Below are 27,950 nucleotides of genomic sequence, written 5' to 3'. Positions count from 1 at the left end.
AAAAAGTCGTTACTAACATACAAACTAAGGTAATTTTTTTTAAATATTTGACCGTTTGGTTGTAAACTAACGTGCTGCTGTGACTCATTCTGTATAATAGAATTATATTTCCGTATAAACAGAGTTTAACTTTATTTCCAATTTTCGGCGCCAATTACTGTAATTATGAGAATGACCATCACCAGACCATTAAAATCAATCAAAAATACCTGTAATCTAACCAATACTTATTTGGTAAACAATAAAGTCCCATAATTTGAATAAAAACCATTCGCTTCCTATTTTAAATTCAAAAGATTAAATGTATGTGATATGAGGATATTGAATACTATATAATTAGTTCAAGATTTCAACTAGTTCATTAATTACTAACCATTAAATTAGTTCATTTTTGGTACCATAAAAAGGATTCGATTTTATATTGTAGCGTGTTGTGTGCAGAAGTCATGCCAAATATGAAGTACCCCTTTTTATTATTGTGTTTGTTTATCTATCATCAATATGTAGCAGCACATGTAAGTAAATAGCGATAGCTACTAGACGAGGGCATTTAGCACAAAATATATCGATTTTTAAATACAGCACCTAGAAACTTACAACTTTTTGCAATGTGTTCAGAATGATGGGTCTACTATAGAAAAATGGGTGGCCATGCATAATTGCATTTTAAAGTGCATAAAATGCATTCAAAAGTTCATAAACATGTCAAAGTAAGTGTATTAAGGGCCAGATTTTGTTACTCGGGGGTTTTGGGGTAACTGAAGACGAATCCGCCATCCGACCATTGGAGCGCCTGGTGCCCAAGTTCATTGCTAAATCACGTCACCTGGAGTTTCTAGGGTTTCGGCACTAAATTGCCGTTTCTAGGATTTTTAGGTTGCTAAGTAAGAATACGCCATCAGATCCGATCCCCTGTGCACCTGGTGCCAAAAAATTCTCCAAACTCCAGAAGATAACATGCCTTAGCGGTGACCTTGGGCACCAGGTGATCCGGGGGTCAGTTCTGATGACGTATTCGTATATAGCGACTCCAAAACCCGCCTAGTAATCTATTTGATTGCATTCACTAACGAAAACCTTCAAAACTCCAGAAGATGACGTTTCTTAGCAGTGGCCCTGGGCACCAGGTGCTCTGGGAGTCGTTTCTGATGGCGTATTAGTTTTCAGCAACCCCGAAAATCTCCCGTGTAGTCTGTTTGCATCAATTTAGTGTCGAAATCACCCGAAACTCCAGAAGATGACGTGATCCTATGTAGACACCAGGTGCCTCGAGTGTCGTTATGATAGCATATTCGTTTTCAGATACTTAAAAAAATTAAAAAAACCCGCAAGAAATCTGTTTCTTCTTCTTGCAGTACGGTCTCCTATCGGAGCTTGGCTACCATCACAGCAATCTTAACGTTGTTGGCTGCAGTTCTGAACAATTGTATTGAACTGCACCCGTGCTACTACCTTAAATTTCGTAAAATCTGTTTGCATCAATTTAATGCCGAAAACCCTTTAAACTCCAAAAGATGACGTGCCTTAGCAGTGACTATGAGCACCAGGTGCTCCGAGGGTCGGTTCTGATGGCGTATTCGTGTTCAGCGACTCCAAGGACCTCCAAGTAATCTGATTGCATCAATTCAGTGCCGATAACTCTCCAACCTCCAGATGACGTGCCTTATCAGTGATCCTAGGAACCAGGTGCTCCGTCGTGTTCAGCGACCCCAAAAACCCTCAAGTATCAAGTCCCCTTGACGTTGGCGATTAACATGGCGAAACTGTCTCTGTCTCGAGCTATTCTAAATAGTTGTTCTGCTTTCTTTATTCCTGTCCACCCCCTGATATTCTTTAACCAAGAGGCCTGCTTTCTACCAACTCCTCTGCGTCCTTTCGATTACATTTATTGTGAACTTCTAGCACCGGTCATAGGCGCCCGTTTTGGGTAGGGCAAAGGTTATTTTATCGCATAACTTTTTTGTCTTTATCTTTTAAGCATTACTGGATTATTATATTGTGAGATATTCTAGTACTAAAAGGTACTCTTGATTTAAGTCGGTAGGACACACCGTTTTCTAGAAAAATCGATTTGAAAATTTTTCGTTTTTTGAATTTGAAAAAAAAATTAAAAAAAAACGGTGCATTTTACCTATACCAAGAGTAACTTTTAGTACTAGAATAGCTCATAATTTAATAATCTAAAGTCAAAAATTCTTAAAAATTAAAGACAACAAAGTTATGCGAAAAAATAACCCTTGACCTACCCAAAACGGACGCCTATGACCGGTACTAGAAATTTGAAATGACTGAAATCGATTCATCTCTGGAATATAAATAAACGTACCAGTTCTCGCTTTTCTAAATGGTATTTTTTTGAAAAATTTTTTTGGAAATTTAATAACGAAAAATTTTTAAATCGATTTTTCTAGAAAACGGTGTGTTTTACCGACTTATAGCAAGACTACTTTTTAGTACTATTATACCTCGTAATTTAATAATCCAGTGTCAAAAATGCTTAAAAGTTATGGACATAAAAGTTATGCGATAAAATAACCGTTGCCCTACCCAAAAGGGACGCCTATGACCGGTACTAGAAGATCACAATAAATGTGATCGATTTATTTCTGGAAGATAAATATGCGTACCAATTTTCATTTTTCTAAATAAAAGCGTTCTGGAGTTATTTAAGGAAAACTAATTACAAGACACCATTTTCAAAGAGCTCTAGCTCCCTTAGGAAGCATTTTCGGACTAAAAGAATTGGGTTAAAATGTCTTAAATTTATCTGAGGAATCTCCTGTCTTCGTTTGTCGGTAGAGTTTCTGGACACCCTGTATAATCGCTACAGTTTTTCGAACGTTGTTTTATTGACCTTATTTCATAGATTTGTATTTTTTATTTTTGTTGAATAATTCTTATTTTCATTTTTCGGCCTGCTAGTCTTTGATTTTTCGTTTTACTGGAATAAACCGCTGTTAAATATTTCTACCTACTTCTCATTCCCTAAGTTTAACTTTGACACCCTGTATTTCGGTTAGTATCAACTTTCGTACTAAAGTAAGTTAGCTTAAATCGACCTATTTTAAGCTCAGGAATCTAAGGTTAAGCTATGGCCCATTCGTTACCAAACACCCTGTTCATCATATACATACATACAATTATTATATTCTTATACAGGGTGATTGATTAGTAGGGTAAAGCTCAATAGCTCCGCTATAGTAATAGATAGCAATAAAAGTTAATAACAAAAATTTTAGCCACCTTTGGGCTTCACATTACAAAATTAGTTAGAATGTTACAAGGGTATTACAGGGTGTTCGATAACACAGTGGCAGACCAAACTTATGTTTTTTTTAAATGGAACACCCTATATTTTATTTTATATTCGAAATCCTGTTAACTTCTCCATCACAAAAATATAAAGGTTTGTTATGTTATACAGGGTATTTACAAAGTTATAACCAATTTTATATGAAAATCGTAACAAGTTCAACTCCCTGTATAAATAAAAATAAGCAAAACAACAATGGTTTATTAATGCCATATTTTTTAACGTATTGTCAAAATTTTCAAGAATGGTCGATATTGCAAATTTTCTTTATATCAAATACAGGGTGAGTCAAAACGCAAGTACATTATTTTTTCAGTAATTTTAAATGGAACACCCTGTATTTTATATCACTATTGAAAAGTACCATTACCGTACTCTAATTTTTAGATAACATTCCCTATGCCTAAATTTATTAGTTTTCGAGATATTTTCATTTTTCAATGGACCAGTAGCGTGGCCACTCAAATCACCAGAATTTAATAATCTGGACTGATTTTTTTGGGGTTACGTTAATAATGAAGTTTATAAAATACCTCCAACAACAAGGGATGAGATGAAAAATAGAATACAAAGTGTATTTCGATGTGTTAATTTACAAATGCTCCGTAGAGTAAGTAGCTCATTCAATGATCGTTTTTAGGCGTACATAAATGTAATTGCGTTTTGACTCACCCTGTATTTGATATAAAGAAAATTAGCAGTATCAATAATTCTTAAAAAATTTGACAATAAATAAAAAAATATGGCATTAATAAACCATTGCTGTTGTGCTTATTTTTATTTATACAGGGAGTTGAACTTGTTAAGATTTTCATACAAAATTGGTTATAAGTTTGTAAATACCCTGTATAAAATTACAAACCTTTATATTTTTGTGATGGAAAAGTTCACAGGATTTCGAATATAAAATAAAATATAACGTGTTCCATTTAAAAAAAACATAAGTTAGGTCTGCCACTGTGTTATCGAACACCCTGTAACATTCTAACTTATTTTGTAATGTGAAGCTCAAAGGTGGCTAAAATTTTTGTTATGAACTTTTATTGCTATCTATTACTATAGCGGAGCTATTGAGCTTTACCCTACTAATCAATCACCATGTATAAGCTATTTATGAAACAGTTCGTGAAGTATGCGTTTTGCGAACGCACACGATGTTTAGAGCACGAGCGACAGCGGAGCGAGTGCTACACATCGCGTAAGTTCGCAAAAAGTACTTCACGCACAGTTTCATACAATATTTTATCTACGATAAACAAATAAAAAAACTGTAACTCTTCGTCGCTGAAATTCATTTCTATTCTACACTTTTTAGAATTTTGACATTTAAAAATTCTAATTACGTTGAAACCACAAAACTGTCCAAAGTTTTGTTGTAATTTATTGCTCATATTGTCATCACCATGACTACGCGAAAGTTAAGGATATTTGATTATATGAAAATGTGTCAGTAACAGTGCGAAAAAGTAAATCCCATTTAAAATACATTGTTACTTCACGCACACTTTAAATCCTTCACGCACTGCTATCTATAATGACAGTTTTCACAAGCTAAAAACTTATACCTAATATGAGATAGAGTAGATAAAATTTTTTATCTATTTTTTTATTATATTAGATAGAGTAGATAAAATTTTTTATCTACTCTATGTCATATTATGTATAAGTTTTTAGTTTGTGAAAACTGTCATTATAGATAGCAGTGCGTGAAGGGTTTAAAGTGTGCGTGAAGTAACAATGTATTTTAAATGGGATTTACTTTTTCGCACTGTTATTGACACACTTTCATATAATCAAATATCCTTAACTTTCGCGTAGTCATGGTGATGACAATATGAGCAATAAATTACAACAAAACTTTTGACAGTTTTGTGGTTTGAACGTAGTTACGCAGTGACGAAGAGTTACAGTTTTTTTATTTGTTTATTGTAGATATATTGTATGAATCTGTGCGTGAAGTACTTCTTGCGAACTTACGCGATGTATAGCACTCGCTCCGTTGTCACTCGTGCTCTAAACATCGCGTACGTTCGCAAAAAGCATACTTCACGAACTGTTTCATAAATAACTATTATAACAACGCATGAAAATCGATTTGGCTAATTTTGATTTTAAAATATTTTTGTATAAAATAAATAAAAAAAAAATTAAATAAAATCGAATCGGATCGAATGAGACCACACACTACGTCCAGTAGTAAACGTAGTCCCATGCCTGCTTTTCGAATTTTAAAGAACTTAAATGTGTAATGTTATTATAAAAATGTTAACAATTCAGCATTAAGTAGACATAAAATTTCATTAACCAACATAGTACTAATAATGCGCTATAACAAGTATTCACTTCAGTCGGCATTCTCCAAGTGACAAGTTTTTTTTTATTCTCACACTTCTGCTTTTTTAAACCTCACCAAGTGCTTTGATATAATTTCCTTTTATTTTTATTTACTTCCTATCACTGTTTACACTTACTAATTTGGGTATTAATATTTAATTTTCTCATGTAGTATGTCAAATGTGATGTAACGTATTTCTTTATTTCAGATGACAGAAAAACAAATTGAAGCCACAAAGAAATTAATCAGAAATACGTGCACAAATAAACAGGGTGTCGCTAAAGGTATTGAGTTTATATATTTTAGATCAAATCTTCTCTTAAATTATAAACAAGAAAATATAGGTACTCGTACGTACAGCTGGTTCCTAAAAAACTGATACGACTCTTAGTAAGATTTGATCATTTTGAGCAGTGTATTTGATTGGTCTGACATTATATTATATTTGTTATGACAGACAAATAATCAAATAAACAAACAAACAACAACCAACTGATTACATAATATATTAATTTATAGATTGTAATAATTATCAAGGTCTAAATTTTGATATTATTTCTTCAAAAGGCTCTTCTAATCTCTCCAAAAGCGTACGATCTTCATGAGCGGTAGATATTTTTGGTCTTCCAGAACCTTGCTTTCTTTCGAGAGTTTTTTGTTGTCTCCATCTTCTATTAATATTAAAAACTGTTCTGCTTACGTTACAATAGTTCTCTACGGCAGATAGTGACCAACCATCTTCTAATTTCGTTACAATTCTTGCTTTTAGTTCTTTGCTAGCATGTGGAGCCATTTTCTGAGGTTGAACAGAATAAGTTATCTGACAAATTTTAAGATTTGGCAGTCATCATCATACAACCTCTTCTGTCCACTGCTGGACATAGGTCTCTCCCATTCTTCGCCACTCTTCACGGTTCTGTGCTTCTTGTTGCCATTTCTTGGATATTCGTTTAATGTCGTCCATCCAGCGTGTTGGTGGTCGTCCTCTGCTGCGTTTGTCTTCTCTTGGGCGCCAGTCAATTAGTTTTCTGGTCCATCGTGAGTCTTTCAGTCGCGCTATGTGACCTGCCCAATTCCATTTCAGCTTGGCTATACGTTCAACGACATCAGTGATACCTGTTCTTTTCCTTAAGTCTTGGTTCCTTATTTTGTCTTTTTTTGTCACGCCGAGAATCGATCTTTCCATGCGCCTTTGTGCCACTCGCATTTTTAGTGCTGTTGTTTTTGTGAGCGTGAGAGTTTCTGCTCCGTATGTCATAATAGGAAGAACGCATTGGTCAAATGTCTTCCGTTTCATAGCTGTCGGGATGTTGCTCTTAAAGATGTCTCTTAGTGATCCATACGCCGCCCAAGCAAGTGTTATTCGTCGTTGAAATTCGCAGGTCTGATTGTCCTTGCCTATTCTGACTTCATGACCGAGATATATGTACTTTTCTGTCAATTCTACCACTTGATTTTGGATGGTTAGGTGTTCGCTGGGAACTAAATTTGTCATAAATTTGGTCTTACTGATGTTCATTTTTAGACCTATTGTTGAAGACACGTTTTCTAATTCTAGTAGCATTTGTTGTGCTTCACCCAGATCTTCGGTAATAAGTACTATATCGATTTGGCAGTAACAGTGACATTATGTAAATAATAAGTATTTATCCTTCAAAATATGTACACTGCTCAATTTTCTACAAAATACGCTTTAAGAGTATCAGTTTTTTTGGAACCAGCTGTACATGTATGAAACTCATAGAAAAAATAATAAATACACTTAAACACACTTAAATACATATAGAATAAAAAGCAATGCAAGAGAAAAAGAAAATATACGTAATAGTTCTTGGTCTAGAAAAGTCTTCGATAAAGCACCAAGACAGAAACTATGGAAGAGAAAAAGGAATGGACAATGAGCTACTAAGAATGACACAAACAATATACAGTGAGAACAACAATGCCGTAATTAGTAATAATTCAACATAAGATACGTTTAAAATAAATGGAGGTGTAAGACAGGGAGGAGCACTTAGCCGAACACCATTTATAATATACATATATGGACGAAATTATTACGGAATGCACAAGGAATTTCGTAATAATTTCGTTTTCAGGAAAACTTAATGTAGGATATACAAATCTACAAAGAGTAGAAATCTCGAAAGGAGCATTTGCTGACGATCTGTTGCTATTTGCAAAACATGAAAAAGAACTCCAGAACAATTTGGAAATATGGAAAGAAGTACTTAACGAAAACGGATTGAAGATAAATATCAACAAAACAAAAATTATGCAGATAGGAGAAACAAGAAAAGAACTCAATTTTGAAATTGAAAGAACAAAAATACAAGTTAAAGTTTTAACATACATACTTAGCAGTAATAGAGCCAATAGAGAGCAAAGAAAGCAAAAGATTTTAATCAGATTAGATGTATCCGAGATGAAAATAATAAAATACTAGTTAACGAAAGGGATTTCAAAAAGAGATGGAGAAAGTACTTTGACAGCTTATTAAATGAAGAATTTGACAGACAGCCTGTAGAGTCAACGGAGACAGTAGCAGCAATGGTCACCAAAATAACAAACAAGGAAGTGGCTCAAGCGCTTCAAAAAATAAAGAAAGGAAAAGCGGTAGGACCAGATGATATTCCTGGGGAAGTATGGAGAGCATTGGGAGAGACAGGAACACGGTGGCTAGCAGGTCTATTTAATAGAATTATGGAAGTTGGACAAATGCCAGACAAATGGAGAAGCAGTATACTGGTACCTGTTTACAAAAACAAGAGAGATATACAACAATGTACAAACTTCAGGGCTATAAAACTGCTTAGCCACACCATGAAAATATGGAAAAGAGTAATTGATAGACGGATACGTGAAGAGACCGAAATATCCGAGAATCAATTTGGCTTTATGCAGGGCAGATCAACAACAGATGCAATTTTCATTATAAGGCAGTTGATGGAAAAATACAGAAGTAAAGAAACAAACGCTCATATAGTATTCATTGATCTTGAGAAAGCATATGATAGAGTTCCTCGAGAGATTCTGTGGTGGGCACTCAATAAGAAAGGAGTCCCTGGTGAATATGTAAAGATTGTGAGGGATATGTATGAGGGAGTAACGACTAGTGTTAGGACAGGTGTGGGAGAGACTGATAAATTTCATGTGAAAGTAGGATTGCACCAAGGCTCTGTGCTTAGTCCGTATTTATTCTCATTAGTTTTGGGCCAGATAACAGCGAAACTACAGGGTAACATTCCATGGTGCTTAATGTATGCTGATGATGTCGTGTTAGTAGGAAATAGTGAAAGAGCCTTAGAACAAAAACTGGAACAGTGGAGGCAAGCTCTGGAGGAAAAAGGTTTAAAACTTAGTAGGACAAAAACAGAGTATTTGGAATGTTCATTTAAAGATGGGGTTACTACAAATAAAATGGTATCTTTGGATGGTGAACTGATTGTAAAAAGCAATAGTTTTAAGTACCTCGGATCGGTATTACAGAGTAATGGAGAAATATATGGAGATGCCTGCAGTAGAATTAGGGCTGGATGAATGAAGTGGAAAGAAGCGAGTTGTGTGTTGTGTGACAGAAAAATTCCAATGAAGCTGAAAGGAAAATTCTATAAAACAGCCATAAGACCGGCTATGATGTATGGAACTGAATGTTGGGCAGTGAAGAAGAAAGAGGAACAACGAATGCATGTGGCGGAAATGAGAATGCTTAGATGGATGAGTGGAGTGACAAAGAAGGATAAAATTAGAAACGAGTATATTGGGGGAAGTCTAGGTGTGGCACCAATGGATGCCAAAATGAGAGAGCATAATAGGTTAAGATGGTTTGGTCATGTTCAACGTCGATACGTTAATCACCCAATACGAAGAATAGCTGAAGTGCAGATTGCTGGAAGGAGTAGGAGAGGAAGACCAAAGAAGACCTGGGGGGAGACGATAAGGCAGGACATGTTGATAAAGGGGATTGACATTGATATGACCCAATATAGAATTGTGTGGAGAAATGCAATTAGGGAAGCCGACCCAGCATAGGGATAAGGCAAAGAGAATGATGATGACTTAGCAGTAATAATAGAATAATCACGATCTCTGGAAGCAGAAATCAATAACCGAGTAGAGAAAACGCTAGAACTCTATCACACATCATCATTCTCTTTGCCTTATCCTTATGCGGAGTCGGCTTAACTTAATGCTAATTGCATTTATCCGTACAATTCTATCTTCTTCTTCTTCTTCTGGTAGCTCAAACGGTCGTCCATGATAGTTGGGTCAGTGGGTAACCCCATTGTTCTTAAATCTGACCATATATTGTCTCTCCATCGCATTCGTGGGCGTCTTAAGGGCCTTCTTCCTGTGGAGGCTTCCTCTCAGATCAGTTTGGCAAGGCGGTTATTAGGGAGTCTATGGACATGGCCATAGACTCCCTAATACTATCACCCAATTCTATCTTGGATCATATCAATATTAATCCCCTTTACCAACATGTCTTGCCTAATCGTCTCCCCAGGTCTTCTTTGGTCTTCCTCTCCTACTCCTTCCAGGAATCTGCACTTCAGCAATTCTTCGTATTGGATGATTAACGTCTCGACGTTGAACATGACCAAACCAACAATATAAAGTTCTCATATTTTTTTAACGGTTGTTAGTTCTTTTATATAAATACTATTAAATAAATAAATAATATTTCATAGCAATCTTTGTAGTTTATTTCATATCGGAGATTTGAAAAAGATATATGTATATTTGTTTGGTGTTATTTTAGAAAAAGTTGACGGAATGCAAAAAGGAGAATTTGACTTTGATGATAAAAATTCGATGGTAAGGAATTTTACTGATTATATAAATAATAGAATATTTTATGATGGTATATTTTTTAGTGTTACTTGCATTGCATACTGAAGACTTATAATTTGGTAAGTTTTAAAATATTTATAAAATATATCGATGCCTCAGAAGCCAATCGCTGTAAGTAAATAAATGTTTAAAATAAGATAAGTACCTAGATGTTTGTGAAAGTAGTTGCAGTAAAATAAGGAGTCATTCAAAAGAAATAAACAGTCTTTTTTATCATAATATAAGACGATATAAGTATTATATTCATAAATACAAACAAAGAAATTATAATATTATTATATATAATAATATACACTGCGCGTCACAGAAAACGGGCACCCCAAAAAATGGGTAATTTTTGATGACCCGTATCTCCTAAACCTCTTGTCCGATTTAAGTAATTTTTTTAATATGCTATAGCCTTGTTCTTTAAAAATATCGCTGTAATAATATTGTTGCTAAACAGGTAAATTTTCATTGTATACCGGGTGTTTGAATCAAACTGTGTTTTTTTCTCAAAGTTCGCAACACCCTGTGGAATATTCTAGCATTTATAAAATACTGAAATTAAAACTAAACTATAGCCTCAGGTTTTCCTAACACTCTCTTGTTTTATTTATTCGCTTAGGTTGGATAATACAAAAGATACTAAGATAGGTACTACTATGATAGGTATTTTAACAACTAGCCATGTTCTTCATCAGTACAGGGTGTTTCTAAATAAGTGCGACAAACTTTAAGGGGTAATTTTGCATGAAAAAATAATCACCCTTTGCTCTATAAACATATGTCCGCAAATGCTTAGTTTCCGAGATACGGGATGTTGAATTTTTTCTTACAAACTAACGATTTATTTATTGCCCTAAAACCGGTTGAGATATGCAAATGAAATTTGGTAGGTTTTAAGAGATGGTTACTGCGCATTTTTTGACATGCCATTAAAATTTTATGACCAATCATATTACCCGTATGCACGCCGATGGTGAATATAAAATTCTTAATGAAATGTTAAAATGTTAGTTTTTACCACATAACTCATAGTTCAGAAATATTAATAGATTTATCCACCAAAAAGAAATATCTTCTTCTTTAAGTCCCAACTCCGCGACGGAGATCGGCAATCATCATAGATATTCGAACTTTAGAGAAGACTGCTCTGAAAAGTTCAGTTGATGTGCATCTGTACCATTCTCTCAGGTTGCGTAGCCATGATATTCTACGTCACCCTTCCTTTTCCTTGGACTTTTCTCTGCATAATGAGTTGTAGCAAGTTATATCTCTGTCGAAGTGTAATATGTCCGAGATATTCCAATTTTCTGGTTTTGATTGTATTTAAGACTGCCATATCTTTATTCATCTTTCTCAGAACATCTTTGTTTGTAACATGTTCTCTCCAGGATTTTTTCAGAATTCTTACACCCACAACTAAAATGATTACAGTTTTTTCATTGATGCCGCATTCAATGTACAAGCTTCCATTCCATATAACAAAGTCGAGAAAATGTAGCATCTAACCAACCTAACTCCTCGCTCTAACTTCAAATCTCTGGTGCAGAGCACTCTTTGCTCTAGCCTTTTCTATTCTAATTTTAATTTGCTGGAAATAATCATTTGTGGAGTTGATCATTGTTCCAAGATCCAAGATATGCATATTGGTCTACTTGTTCGACATTGGTTCCGTTTATGAGGAGATTCTCGTTATTTCTTTGAGTTTCAGATATTCTCATAAACTTTGTCTTTTTGATGTTCATTTTTAGACCGTATTCTTGGCCACTCTTTACATTGTGTTCTTTAAGCTTACTTGTGTATATTATAGGAATTGTTTGATGACTTTTAATGTTTTTAAGTGTTAGTGTAATCCTGGCGATAAGTGGGTTGTGATCGGAGACCACGTTAAGTCTCTTCCGGGATATGCTTTCACGGCTTTAACAGCACTATGGTATCTTTCATTTATCATGATGCAGTCTATCTGGTTCCTGACTTCTTTCTCCGATGTATATACACACTGATAAAATTGATAGTAACTCCCACGAATGTACAACAAATTCAATATTGTCATACCATATTATATTTTCAGACAAATACGTCATATTCCCTAACAATTAAAAAAATTATTTAGCACATCTAGACATTGTCTTCAGACAAATAACTCATTCCTGTTTTTAGATGAGAAAGGATAACACATTCGATTGGGAAGAAGGCTTGGCAGTACTTAAAGATAAAGCTCCGCCAAGTATAGCTGTTCCCGCTAGTGCAAGTTTCGTGAATTGTAAAGAGTCCGTCAAAACGAAAGAACACAAATGTACAGCGGCTATGGAGATAGCTAAATGTCTATATGATTTCGATCCTCCTGTAAGTAAACTTAATTATTATTTGACAGGTTTGTTTAGTACAAACGGAATTCGGTTAGAATGTGCAGATATTATTCAAGCTTTTAATCCCTGAGTTATATCAACAGGACCGTATTATGCTTTAAAATTTGAAATTACGTAAATTATTTTTATAAAATGTTTTATCAATGTTGCTCCAATTAAAATAAAAAAGTTATGATAACATAACGGTATGCAAATACGTGTGATAAGCATTATCTTTATTTAAAGATTTTAATGAGGATAGTTAAAAGAACTAACAAGTACCAAAAAGCGAGCACACTATGGGATACTTAAAGATGATAACGGTAAACTCATCGCAGACATCAAAGATAAATTAAGGTTTTGGCAGGAATACATAATGAAACTATTCGACGATGATAGAATGATACAAGAAGAACCACAGGAACAAACAGGACCGAAAATAATAATGTGCGAATTAGAACAGGCAATTAGAAATGCAAAGACCGCAAAAGCAGTAGGCCCAGATCAGATACCCACTGAGCTAATTAAATGCATTGACGAAGAAACACTGCATATACTTTTAGATCTGTTCAACAAGGTATATGCAACAGGAGTAATACCCCAGGATTGGTTGCTGTCCACATTTGTAACACTACCAAAGTCAATACATACGACAGAATACTCCCAGTACAGAACAATTTCTTTAATAAGCCACACACTTAAGATATTCCTCAAAATAATACATGGAAGACTATACAAAAAAAATAGAGGAAGATATAGATGAAACCCAGTTTGGTTTCAGAGGAGGACTAGGAACGAGAGAGGCTCTGTTCGCTTTTAACGTTCTCGCACAAAGACGACTAGATATGAACCAAGATCTCTATGTCTGCTTTATAGATTATCAAAAGGCTTTTGATAGAGTACGACATCAGAAACTCATAAAACTTTTAAAAGAGAAGAATGTAGATAGTCGAGATATACGGGTTCTGAGAAGATCTCTATGTCTGCTTTATAGATTATCAAAAGGCTTTTGATAGAGTACGACATCAGAAACTCATAAAACTTTTAAAAGAGAAGAATGTAGATAGTCGAGATATACGGGTTATTGTCAATCTGTACTGGAATCAAAAAGCAACGGTTAAAATCGAAAATGTCGAGACAGAGGCCATAGAGATCAAGAGAGGTGTTAGACAGGGTTGTGTGTTGTCTCCATTGTTATTCAATCTGTACAGCGAAGCTATTTTTAAGGAAGCAATATCAGAGGAAGAACAGGGTATATCAATAAACGGAAAAATCTTGAACAACATAAGATTCGCAGACGACACCGCTATTTTTGCAGACAGTCTAGATGCACTGCAACTATTAGTAAATAGATTACATCAAGTCAGTATGGACTATGGACTACAAATGAACGTTAAGAAAACCAAGTTCATGATTATTTCTAAGCAACATACAGGAGGAAGGTTGGATATCGAGGGAAAACAAGTAGAAAGAGTGAATAACTACAAATATCTGGGAACCTGGGTAAATGAAAACAATGACAAGCATTTATAAAAATGAAAAAGATGTTTGTTAATCGAGACCTTCCTCTGGAGCTGAGGATAAGAGCCTTAAGATGCTACGTGTTCTCGACTTTGTTGTATGGAGTGGAAAGCTGGACACTAAAAGTAGAAAATATAAAGAAGTTGGAAGCCTTTGAGATGTGGTGCTATAGAAGGATTTTGAAAATACCATGGATCCAACGAGTTACAAATGCCGAAGTGTTAAAAAGGCTGCAAAAGGATTGCGAGGTGATAAAAAACATCAAAACAAGGAAGCTGGAATATTTAGGCCACATTACCAGAGGTGCGAAATATGAGATATTAAAGCTCATAATGCAAGGTAAAATAAAGGGTAAAAGATCCATAGGCAGAAGAATTTCCTGGCTGAGAAACTTAAGAGAGTGGTATAGTTGCAGCTCAGTTGATCTTTTCAGAGCAGCCGCCAATAAGGTACGGATAGCTGTGATGATAGCCAACCTCCGATAGGAGAAGGAACTACAAGAAGAAGAAGAATGAGGATACAAAAGATACTCTGTATCAATAGTTTTTTTTTCGAAAGTACTGCGAAATTTCAATAGTGTGACAACAGTGCGTCGGCAATACGACAGTGACACTTTACTGTCAAAAACGAAGGCACAATATTGTGATAACATTAATTGTTATACTCATAGGCGCCCTAAATGTTGCTAAGTCAGTCAAGTTCGATTTCTTGTTATAGATAATCGATTTTTAATAATTCCAAAGGACAGATCCAATCCAGACACAAAATCTAGACATGGTATGAAAAAGTTTATTTGAAGAAAGTTTATTTTTTTTTGTTCTTCTTAATGGCGGTACAGACCCGATTTTTAATATTTTATTTAATTATAGAGTAATTTCCACATACTAACATATTTCTCTGTACCGCCATTCTTTACTATATTACGAATATGTGTGCCAGATATCTCGACAAAATATTTAAAATTAAAGCTGCAATCTTGGAATGCGTTTTCCGCGCGCTCATATTGCCTCTTAATATATTTCTATAAGATTTTACAAAATTAGTTTTAATTCATTAGCAGTAAAAACTATTAAATTTTAATTTTTTTTCAGAATTATTTCCTACCCTAAAGAAACCAAAGGACTTCAAAAGTGTAAAAAATATATTTAAGTAGATAATGATGCCACTTCTTTGTTAAAGTGTAATAAATACACAAAAATAAAAGCCATATATATTTTATTTGCTTTTCTAAACATCATCCCCACAAACGATTTTGTGTTATTTATTTATTAAATATAAGTATAATAAATAAATATTAAATATAAACCTTTGGATCGAAAGTTCCGAATGGTAGTGAGTTCGAATCTCACCAGGGTCAGGAATTTTTTCATTTATTATAAATTAATAAATGAAAATAGTTTCTGTCCTTGCGGGATCGGTACTTACCGGAGGGACCGCAGACGTTCGGATACAATTAGCGTCTCTTTGCAAAGACAATGACGTCGACTTTGCAAAGTAACAAGACACTTACTTAACACACACACACTACACATTACACCTGAGTTAGTGATAAGTTATACAATTATGTTGCTAAAGGTTCTAGTTCTAAACCAAGGCCAGAATCAGAGAAAAAAAATTATTTAATTTATTTATAAAAATAATAAATTTATGACGAAATTGTAACGTTCGAAGATGTAAGATGTTTTTCAAAAATTTGTATTTTAAAAGCGATCTTCAAGCTGTAAGTCGAAACGTGAAATAAAGCAATGTACTATTTTAGTTGAGAATAAGCCACAATTTTATTTTAAAATTCAGTTTATATGACGTCAAATCAACTTAATTTCATAGTAAACTTGTGGCATATTCGCAACAAAAATAGTAAATTGCATTAAAATGCTGCAAGAAAATAGCTTCAGAATAATATATTATGTGAAATAAAGCGTTTCTGTGGTTCTGGTTATATTATATTAATATGGTACTATCTACATTTGCAGTCACCAAAACCATTCTTACACCTTAGGTCATAAAAAATACTCGTATACGGTACGCAGTTTATGTTTACCTCCTTTAGTTTTTAACTCATTATTTTTTGTAACAGCGACAGTTCGTAACTATACATATTCGTAACGGTATAATTCGTAACGCCAACAATTTAGTGTTTTTAGCAAATTTTTAGCAAAACGCATTGTGCATACATTCCTATACTAAAAGTAATGGTACTTTTTTTATGACCACTTCTTTTTAGATATATTTCACACATATTTTTGCATATTACATTCTTGTTAATATGATAACTAAAGAATTTAACATATTAACCTACCGAACAAAAGTGTTGCCATTTGTAAATACTCTCTAGCTTACATTTTATGCAATCAGGAATTATTTACCCATCACCCTCTTGTCCAAAATATTCATCACTGTTTAATCTCAAATATTCAATTTTCATATTCGATATTAAACAATATTTTTATCACCCCGTATATCACACTAACGCAATTGTTATTATATTGCAAACGTGTGCGGGCTATTTAATTAGTTTAATTATTGCAAATCATAAACAATATTTTTGGGCGCATATTTATGTTGATGATAGAATATATTTCTTTGTTCTCAATATTTTGTAAATATACTCAGCGCGTGGTAACTCATAACTTATACGACCCCAATACTAGGGCAGCTAAGAAAGAGCATACATTAGAATCATTCCTTTGAGTAACTTCAACGAGTCAAGATGTGCCTTTAAATGATTCTCAGTTTAAACTTCATACGAAGCGGTCAGTAAAGTAACGCCTCCCGGGTTACTAGTGTCAGTTTACAGAAATAAATTATCAACTTGAATTTGGTGTTTCACCAAAAGGCGATAGGTCCTGCAGCTGAGCCCGAAGATTATACAATCACTGATACCACCACCTTTCTACATTAAAGGGGTGGGCGCAAAATCTTGGTCCAATGATAGTTAAATGCATTAATTTTTTTCGAATCCTGAGAAAAATAATAAGTATTTTTGAAAAATTTAAACGCCGAATGAAAGGTTACGTTATCCTTTATTACCATTACTGAGTCCTTGAAAACTTCTAAAATGTTTATTCTAATAAGTTACAGGGGCGAAAAAGAAAAAGAGAAAATTTAGTGTGATTTTTAATTTCAAATATTTCATTCAAACGAAACTTTCTGTTTATTCTTTGTGTAATCTTTCATTGTGGGTTTAAATTTTTCAAAAATACTTATTAGTTTTATCAAGATCTTGCGCCTACCTCCTTAAACATTAAGGTTACCTTTATATGGATTCCGTCTCACATTGGTATAACTGGCAATAAACTCGCAGATCAGCATGCTAAAACGGCTTCAATAGATACCAGGTCAACAACCCTCATTCAAATTTGCAACGATTTAAAAACAAAAGCTACAGATTCACCAGAAGATTATGGCAAAACCACTGAACCTCCTTAAATACATCCTTACGTGCAATCCAGTCCTCAGTATATAAGCCACTTTACACTGGCCCCACAGGATTCCCTAGACAAGCCCTTAAAATTAGAATGTAGAAATAAGAAGAATCCGTATAGGCCACCAAAATTTACTCACAGCTTCCTGATGACATCAGATGTCCGGCCTATCTGTCTAATATGCCAGTGCCAACTTACAGTGGCAGTGGCATGTTACATTATTACCGAATGTCATCAGTTTAGTGATGTAAGATTTTAGTGATGTTAGAAGAGAATTTTCTCGAGAACGCAAATATTCTCGAGAATATTCTCGGCCAGAAAATTCTCTCGAGAATATTCTCGGCCAAAATTTTCTATATTTTCAAAAACCGAAACAAAAATAAAAACTAGATACGGGTTAAATTATTATAATTTAAAAAAATATGTAGGTATATTGTTTTTGCCAATCCCATGAACCACTAGCAAGGGTGTTTACAGTGCCAATATTAATTTATTGTTTTGGTGAAATATTAACATGCAAATATTTAGAATGGTGTTAATTTAAGCAGAGAAGAACAAGTTGAGGAAACTGAGTTTGTAGATAATTTAGCAACTTTAAAATATGGTGATGAGTCGGCTGAAATAATTGCAGATTTGTCACTTTATCGGTCTAAGGAGAGATTTTTTGTAAAACCATACGTTGTAAAATCAATTGAAAAACTAGACTTAATCATATGATGAAAAGGTACATGTTTCGGAACAAAATTAACTAAAATAGTAGTTGATATATTAAGCATGCCTTCATCCAGTGCAACGACTGAAAGAAGTTTCAGTACTTATGGTTTTTTTATCCACTCCTCTAAAAGAAACCGGCTCACTGCTGAACGGGCTCGTAAGGTAACTTTTATTGCTCACAAATTAAAATAATTAGACGTAGACAAAATAATTAGACGTAGACCAATCCATGACTGAGCTGGCCACTCAAAAACAAAATCCAACAACTCATCAGTAGGTTGAAATGCAGATTGTAAATGACTAGGATGAGCTAATGATAGAAATTCTGAATCTGAGGTCTCATCTTTTATCATACCACATCGATTATTTGCTGTTAAGAAGAAAATTTCATTTTTTTATCAAAGAAATTTTGTGTTTTCTGCTGTTTTTGTATTTTTTATATACAAAGAACACTGTTGTTTCGTCTCATAGTTTTGTATATAAGATCATGATTTTTTAAACCCTATTTTTCATCTTCAACAATATTCGTAAGTGGGTCATGGGGTTCAGTCTCAGAAAATTCTCCATATCGAGAATATTCTCGAGAATATTCTCCGATTTTTCATTCTCGAGAATTTTCCAACACTATGTAAGATGACAGCTAAAACTCAAATTCCAACCAGTCGGACAGAGTTCTTCAGTTTTTCAAAAAAATATCATTGTATTATAAACTCTAAAATATTTCTATATGTTATGTAATGTTGTTTGTGATCGCCTCGTGTGAGTGGCCATAGTTGCTGAGCACGTAAACGAAAATAAAAAAAACAGAAGAATTTATTTAAATTGATTTTCTTGAATTGAGACTCAGAGCAACAGTGGCCTAAACCACAATACAAAATTTTACCAAAACGCTTTTATTACATTAAAGTAAGGTATCCCTTATTTAAGTAAACTGCTCGTCAAAAGTTAGGGATATAGAAAATTAAACTCATTTTTATAGTTGATTTTTTCGTGAACAGATTAATGGGTTCCGCTAATTATTTTTTATTATTTTAGATTTCTATTTAGTATTTACACAGTTGTGCAAAGATTTACTCAAACTTCTTTTTTGTACTTATACCGGTTGGAAGAAAAGAAATGGTTTTCTTATGTTAAGTTTGTGATACCCTGTAGGGAGGACGAGGTACAAATGTTATTATTTATCGGAATCGTATTGTAGTCTTATGTTTTGAGAACATTTTGTTTTTTGACTATCCCTGATATCTTTAAAAACAAAGAAGATAGGTTGTTTTACTCTTTAACATGTGTTTTAACTAAAACAAAACTAAATTAACAATAAAAAATAAAAGTTACGAAAACTTTTAAAACAGAAAGGCACTTAAGGTAAACAGTTCCTATTGACACCTATAAGAGTTATTTATCGACCAGATAAGCGGTATGCACAACGCAAAATAAGAGAAGAGATTGTTTAATGGAGGCTCTGTGATGGTTTGGAGTGAAATTTCCTTGAGAATAAGTACGGATTTGATGTCTACGTAGAGGTTCTTTAAATAAGAAGAGGTACATTACACATATTTTTTCTTTGAACACTCTGTTCCTTTCGCACTATATGTAGGAAATAATTTCATCTCAGTGGTATTATAAGACATGGCCTCCTCACGTATCGCATGTCGTCAGTTAAAACACATATTAAATAGTAAAACAGTCTAGTTTTTTTGTTATTAAAGATATCAGATAACTTAAAAAATAAAATATTCGCAAAATATGAGATTACAACATAACATCGATGTATATCCACCTTTGTGCATTTTCCTTCCTACAAGGTGTATCAAACTTTTGTTTCGGTTAAAACAAACGTTAAAATACAATACCGTCTATTTTCTCAAGATATCGGGGACATTCAAAAATCAAAATGTTCACAAAACATAAGACTATAATACTATTCTGATGTAGACTAACATTTGTATCTCGTCCTCCCTACAGCCTGTCACAAACTTAACATTTCTTTTCTTCCACCCTGTATAAGTACAAAAAAGAAGTTTGAGTAAACCTTTGCACAATTGTGTAAATACTAAAGAAACATCTATAAAAATATTTAAAAAAAAATTGGCGGAATTCGTTAACCTGTTCACGAACAAATCAACTATGAAAATAAGCATAATTTTTTATATCCTTAACTTTTGATGAGAAGTTTATTTTCAGATGCAGATTGGCTCAAGCAAGCAATTGTTGCGGGTTTGTGGGTTAGGCCACTGTTGTTCTGAGCGCATCAATATCACTTTAAAGTATTAAAAAGTAAGTCTGAAAAATAACGAAACAAATAAAAACAGTTTATTTAGGGCCGGAGTAGCTCAGGCGGTAGGATGTCTGACTTCCACGCTGGTAGGTGAGGGTTCGAAACCCAGCACCGGCGAGAACAGCTAGACATTTTTAAAAATGTCTATAGGCCCCAGGTCGACTCAGCCCGGATAAAATAAGTAACTTGAATAAAACCAGGGGTAATAATAGGTGGTTGAAGCATAGCACTGGCCCTTTTACATTTCTTCTATACCGTAGGCCCTAGATATAATCCCAAAGCCGCGTCAGCGGTATAAAACGAGAGACTATTATTATATAAAAACAGTTCAATCAATCAAATCAATTATGTATTTACTATAATAACGAATACAATTTACACTACTATAATATATTTATTTTAAGACATAATTTTAAAAATATAACTCTCCACGAAATATGAAATGTGTTAAAAATGTTTATCCTGATGCTGCGCTGGTTCGTTAATGGATATGCTTTTTCTCATGAGGATCTTTCAGTGCGTCACAGTTTTTCGATTTCTTTCTAACGCATTAAATTGTATGTGACAGAAAAAAACGCACGTCGGTGATTACATTTCGTCGGTGACATTTATAACATTTATTCTAGTTGTCAATAGATGGCGCCACAATCGAAAATAAAATAATTTGCGAATTATATAATATATCTGCGAATATAATCTGAACAATTTATAAGAATATAGAAATGAAAGAAAATACCATTTTATAAATGCAATAAACACAATTGATTTGATTTTATGTTAAATTGCAAATAAAATGTGACAACTGTCAGATTTAACTCAAATGTCATGTCACTAAAATGTATATTATCACGGACTTACTTTTTTTTCTATCATTTGTGACGCACTGAAACATGCCCACGAAAAGAAGCATAAACACCATTTCATTTGTAACTGTAATACAAATATGTACAAGTCAGTTTCCACCTTAATAAAAATAAACACGATAATTCCATTTTGACGTTACGAATTAGTATACCGTTACGAATTGTCGCCGCGCGCCGTTACGAACTATCGCCGTTACGTAATAACGGCGTGACGAAATGTCCTGTAAAGTATTTTGTCGTATCAAATTATAAAATCACAACTTTAACAATTAAAATATCATCAAAATATCATCACGAATAACATTCAAAAACTAATAAAAAATCCGCAAGGAAAAAGTTTTCCTGTAGTTGGTTGTATACCATGTAATACAAAAAACAGTAAAATCCTTTATAAAAGGTATATTTAAAATCCCTCAAAAGGACTACATCTAAATCACATAACTTTTTTTCGACTGGTTTACCAGTCATCATCAGTGCTTACCTAAAATGAATATAACCTGGTAAAATAATGCAAAGATATTGAAATTTTGACTATGGTTAAGAAAAGTTATAAACACTCATCTTTAGTAAAACCAAATCAAAAGTCTAATTTTCTTTCTGGGTCTCGTTCATGTTCCTTTCTCACTAATTTCCTCACAGGCATCTCATACCCCCCCGCCCCTACTGTCATCATCCTATTACGGTTTTGGTTTTTGGACCCTTAGGGATCCGGGCAGCCTGCGAGGTCTTTAGGAATTAGTCGCCTAAGTTTGAGCTTGCTTGTGCTTTCTTAATGATACATCCCCCTAGATTATTTAAGGCATTTTTACACCTCAGTCACCCCCATTGTGATTTCTTACACACTAACCTACACAAATTCCAACAGCTACCAATAAGTTAAATAAATTCGATAACTTGAAATCAACACAAAATTGCTTTTTTAAATCTTAGATCTCTTGATAATAAGATTTGATTACTTAATTTAGTTCTCGAATACAAAACTTTTGTGTAATGTGGTTTGCCTAACTAACTCCACTTACAGTATACGTGAATACATTTTTAACTACAACAACTAGTTTAATGAATTTTAAATGATAATTTTCACAATGGAGTGTATTGTTACATCATTTCTAATTTTAACAAGCTGTACACCATAGTCTTTAACTATGACAGGTTAATTTTCAACTTCCTGTGGAACTGTCATTTCTGTCTTGTCATCGTTCGGAGGTCTCTATCCATTTCGTTGTCACTTGCTGTCATACTTTCACCATGTGAACAAGTCAAATCCACAGCTCAGATGTTACCTGGGGCAGAATAGCAAAATATTTTAAACATCCACGTATAATGTAGCATTTTAAACCAATGTTTCCTTGACGGACTACTTTTACTGGGCTTTGACTCACATATTTTTGTTAAATAATATCTTGGTCGTTAGCATGTACATTGCACGTGAGTATAACCTATAACTTTTCTTAACCGTAGTCAAAATTTCAATATCTTTGCATTATTTTACCAGGTTATATTAATTTTAGGTAAGCACTGATGATGACTGGTAAACCAGTCGAAAACTAGTTATGTGATTTTGATGTAGCCCTTTCGAGGGATTTTAAATATACCTTTTATAAAGGATTTTTTTTTATTTATTCAATAACTACTTACCCCAAAATCTGTAAGTGCCAAGGTATGCTTCTTTCCACAACTCACACTTAGGACTCTAACTTTCAATTCAGACAAAGTTTGTACTAGCCTTGCGGGACTGCTTTGAGTCAATAGGGGGCCCAATCCCAGACAGCCAGAATTAGCTACACCCATTGTATAAACATTATTATTGCGAATAATAGCTGCATGTTCAAAACCGCAGCTGAGAGGATGAAAATCGGGTAGATTTTTTAGGGGAATCACTGGAGGCGGGATGTCGGGAGGCTGTACATTTTCTAAGAGAGATAATTCAAAACTGAAACAGATAACATTATATACACAAAAAATATCTCTAAAAGTTTACAAAAAATTGTTTATACAGTGATGAGCGCGCTAATAACCGGCAAAATAACGCAAAATATGGACAACATAATGCGTTGTCAAATAAAAAGAGATGAGACTAATAGAGGTGGGAAATTATCGGTATAAACCTATAAAACATGACCACTTACAATAGTTCCCCACCTTTACACGTTAGCTTTTTTTTCGTTTCGACTGACACAAATAAACGTCAAAATATGACAAGGTAGTGGCTGAATATTTTTTGCCTGAGGTAATGGGAAAACTGTGTCCGTTTAAATTTAAATTAGTTTTTAAATAAAAATCAAAGTAAAATTATTAACTCATTAATCATAATCTTTGTTTTTGATTTATTTATGGACAGGCTTGCTAAAAACTCACTCATTCTATTCGTTAAAACCTTAACCGCTCGGTAAAAATGATTTAAAATAATAATAAAAAAGAATGTGTGTGCACTTTGTACGCACGTAAGAAGTTATACTTCTATTATATGATTTCAACGAAATAAATATACTTTCAACAGGTTATTTGTATTTTATTTAAAGATTAAACTAATTTTTACTTACTACTTTCCAAAATTTTTTATTAAAACAATAAGAAAAATAAAAAAAATTTAGAAAACACATGAATTCGAAACGGGGACCTATCGATCTCCGGTCACACGCTCTACCACTGAGCTATACTCCCTTTGCTTTGACAGGTTACAAGATTTCTCATACATACTGACAAATTTAATAGACCAAGTGAAGTATACAAAAATACTTTAAATATACTTACTATTATTATAAAATATCTTATTCCCGAGGAAGACAAATCCAAAGACACAAAAATTATAATAAATATATTTACTAAAAACAAAAACACTAATAATATATTCTTTTCACGCACACCTTATTTGAGCTACATAAAAATGTAGCGACTAATATCATACTGTAAGTGTGCGCATGCGCCAGGGAATGTAAAAATTCACCCGCGTGCCTAAAACTTCAAAAATGACACGTTAACGTCATACGTATGACTAAAGTTAACTACCTAGCTCTTAGCTGACGTCTAAAGGTGGGAAACTGGTAAGTGGTCATGTTTTATAGGATAATACCGATAATTTCCAACCTCTACTATTTTCATCTCATTCTATTTCACAACGCATTATGTTTTCCATCATTTGCGTTATTCTGCTAGCTATTAGCGCGCTCATCACTGTATTCTAATTAGTTTTTTAACTCACCCAATATTTTCAGTCTTCCAAATTAAATGTATAATAATAATGAGGAATGTATCAATTAAATCTTTCACCGTTACTATTGTCCTGTCTGGATTTTCAAAATCGATACATTCGATAGTTGTTTCCAGGCTGGACGAAAATTTGGTAGTTTGGAACAATCTACTGACTAGAGGAATGGCGCTCGGTTGACTAGGGTCCAGTTGGATTGCTAGACGACGTAATATATCGAGAGGAAAGTGTTCAATATTTGTCCTAAAAATAATTTTAGTATTAGATACACCCCGAGACGCTGACGTAACTTACATTACGTTTTTTTTTATATTTTGCATATTAGAGTTGCAATAAAAACAGATTTCTTTTAAAGACGGTATTGGTTTCGAAGTATTCTCCACGAAGATTAATGTAGTTTTGTATTCGGTCAAACCAACTCTGTAAACTGTTATTTCATTGGTTTCTTGTTAAGTCAAAATTGTGTTTCTGACTACTCAATCACCATATCGTATCACCACACAATCTGCCCTTAGTTTTCGAAAAAGTAACAAAATCGTTAAGACATAGGTCGGGACGACAGGGAGAATGGTTTATTCAGACATGAGCAAAGTACGGCCCGCGGCCTAGGAGCAGCCCTGTGCTATTCAATCAGGCCCGTGACATAATTTTGAGAAACCCAAAAAGTGACGCAACATAGGAATGTATTTTAAAGACTTTTTTCTATGGATGCTATACAATGTGCAACTTCTCTCATAGTCGAGGAAATGAAGCATTTTGGCTCGCAATTTTTTCGTCCAGCATGGATTTACTTGAAATTTTCACAGAAGATAGGAAATAGTCCAAGGTTCATTTTCTATATCATGCTGCTGTACGCTAAAACCTTGGGGGTAGTTGCCACCCCAACTCGGGGGTGGGAATTTTTAATTACATTTTAACCATATAAATCGATGTAAAAAGTAATTTTAAGAAAAAAATGTTTTTTACATCTTCTTCGTAAAACTAATATTTTTCGAGTTATTCGTGGTTGAAAGTAACAGTTTTTTGACGGAAAAATCGACTTTTTTAGAGGGATTTTTGAGAATAACTCGAAAAATATGCATTAATTCAAAAAAACTGTAAATAACAATATCGTATCTTATAGTAACACAAACGAAACTGTCTTTTTATAATATTTTTACGACCAATACAAACCGAGATACGGCATGTTAAAGGTTAGCATTTTTCGTCAAATGCATAATTTGAAATAATCAAAGCCAAATAACGGGAAACCTTTGCATTTTTTCAGGAAAAATTACATGATATTTTTTCAAGCATACAATAAGGTCTTTAAAAAAAAAATTAATAAAAAGTTTCTAGCATAAAAATTGAGCAACTTATGATAAAAAAAAGTCGGTACCTTTTTTCTCTACGAAAAAAACAGTGAAAATAACCCCCTAACTACCCTTGTAACTAAAAGTTGGTCTTCGCCTATCTGTAATTTCTTTTATATTTATATTATCAATACATCCAAGAAGTTTGACTTATTTAAAAGACCTAATTTTAGAAAAATTGGAGTTTAAAGAAAAATTGATTTTTTGCAATTTTGCATTTTTTATCATTTTCTTCAAAATATCTCCGAAAATACTGGAGATGCGAAAAAACTGATAGACTACTAAATTGTATCTTTTTTAACAGATAAAATTTCCTTATGTATAGATTTTCATTACATTAAACAGTTAACGAGATATAGCTGTTTAAAACATCTATTTACGAGCAAACATCCCCTTATTCGAGCCTTTTAAACCTACCTCAATTAAAAATTAAGAGATCTTACGGAATTTAATTTACGCAGTCTTATTACTCTTCAAAAATCCTACAAAACTGTTATTCAAAAAAACTTTTTATCGACAAAAATGAAGGAGCTTTGTTTATAAAACTAATTTTTTTTTCGAAAAATTCGAATAGTCCCCTTATAAGAGCATTTTCAATGTACCTATATAATACCACAGACCCGGTTCGTATACTGGATGACTAAAAAACTATGTGTATGTGTATTTTTATATACCTATTTGTAAATTCGTATTTTTGTGTAAATAAATGTTTTTGTAATTCTTTAATTCTACTTTTTTTTCTTTATAGATCTATTAAATTGTCTACTTATAAAAATTGCAATGTTATTAAGGGTGGTTTTTAAGGGTTGAAATATGATATTAAATCCTAACTAAAGCATAAAACAATCATTATTTACCCAGTCAAAACGAAATTTTACCTATATTAAAGTTTACAATGTTTTTATTTAATTTTTGAAAATAAGGGTAGTTTACACCAATAAAAATAATCAACGCCCTTGAGCATGATATAGAATATGAAGTACAGGGTAAGATGATCCTAACCCCAAATTTTTATGTAAATTGATGCAAGCCGAAATTATTCTTTTAGTATAAGTAAACTTTTCATATATAGCTCCAACAAGCGTGGTTTTAAGGGATGAAATATTGTGATATTATATCTTAAAGCACAAAACAATCATTATGTAACTAACAAGAAGCAAATGTTGACAATATTAAAGTTTAAAATGTTATTTTATAATTTTTTACAATTAGGGGTGGTTTTCACCCTTAAAAAACCAAAAGCGTACAACGGCTCAATATAGAAAATAAACTAGAGGGTGAAATGAGCATAATCCCAAATTTTTGTACAAATCGATGCTGGACGAAAAAATTGCGAGGTTTTGCCATTTTTCCAGCTTCATTTCCTCGACTATCACTACTTACATTAGTGATGTTGATTATAGTTACTTTCGAGTATTCGTTACAAATCGTTACTTTTGTATAAAGTAATCATTTACAGTATTCGTTACTTTGATTACTATGATTACTTTTGTTACTTTTGTATTTAAGTACCGGTAATCATATCGAACATCGTATTTCTCAGTAGGTAGGTATTTTGTATAAAGTAATCATATACAGTATTCGTTACTTTGATTACTATGATTAGTTTTGTATTTGAGTACCGGTAATCATATCGAGAATCGTATTTCTCAGTAGGTAGGTCTGTATTGTATAGGTATTCCGATATAACAACGACCTTCACCAATCTGTTTAAGAGATAAAAATGATTTGATTACTATGATTACTTTTGTATTTGA

The 27,950-nt window shown here is 33.3% G+C and overlaps 2 protein-coding genes across 2 annotated transcripts in view; one reads left to right on the top strand and one right to left on the bottom strand.

The window, feature by feature from the left end:
• LOC114332924 (uncharacterized) overlaps window positions 1–27,950 on the bottom strand; it is a 141,929-nt gene that overhangs the window by 60,558 nt on the left and 53,421 nt on the right. The window contains exons 10-11 of the mRNA XM_028282714.2: window positions 24,836–25,084; window positions 23,272–23,566 (exon numbers count right to left, since the gene is read on the bottom strand). Coding sequence (XP_028138515.1) covers window positions 23,272–23,566; window positions 24,836–25,084 — 544 coding nt within the window. The remainder of the gene's footprint in view (window positions 1–23,271; window positions 23,567–24,835; window positions 25,085–27,950) is intronic.
• On the top strand, window positions 373–15,574 carry LOC114332925 (uncharacterized). The gene is made up of 6 exons (XM_028282715.2): window positions 373–515; window positions 5,857–5,932; window positions 10,411–10,466; window positions 10,526–10,561; window positions 12,648–12,833; window positions 15,448–15,574. The coding sequence occupies exons 1-6, from the start codon at window positions 447–449 to the stop codon at window positions 15,463–15,465; spliced, it is 441 nt and encodes a 146-aa protein (XP_028138516.1). The 5' UTR covers window positions 373–446; the 3' UTR covers window positions 15,466–15,574.

Source organism: Diabrotica virgifera, chromosome 2 (genome assembly GCF_917563875.1).
Source record: "Diabrotica virgifera virgifera chromosome 2, PGI_DIABVI_V3a".
NCBI lineage: Eukaryota > Metazoa > Arthropoda > Insecta > Coleoptera > Chrysomelidae > Diabrotica > Diabrotica virgifera.
Note: the sequence above shows the minus strand (reverse complement) of the source record. Positions and strands in the feature narration are given on the sequence as shown.

What these genes read in the sequence shown, in the direction of transcription:
- LOC114332925 (XM_028282715.2), top strand. Translation starts at nt 447, where the DNA reads ATGCCAAATATGAAGTACCCCTTTTTATTATTGTGTTTGTTTATCTAT. An exon ending in TTGATGATAAAAATTCGATG is followed by an intron (nt 10,467 to 10,525) that starts GTAAGGAATTTT and finishes TATATTTTTTAG; the next exon opens with TGTTACTTGCATTGCATACT. An exon ending in TACTGAAGACTTATAATTTG is followed by an intron (nt 10,562 to 12,647) that starts GTAAGTTTTAAA and finishes TCCTGTTTTTAG; the next exon opens with ATGAGAAAGGATAACACATT.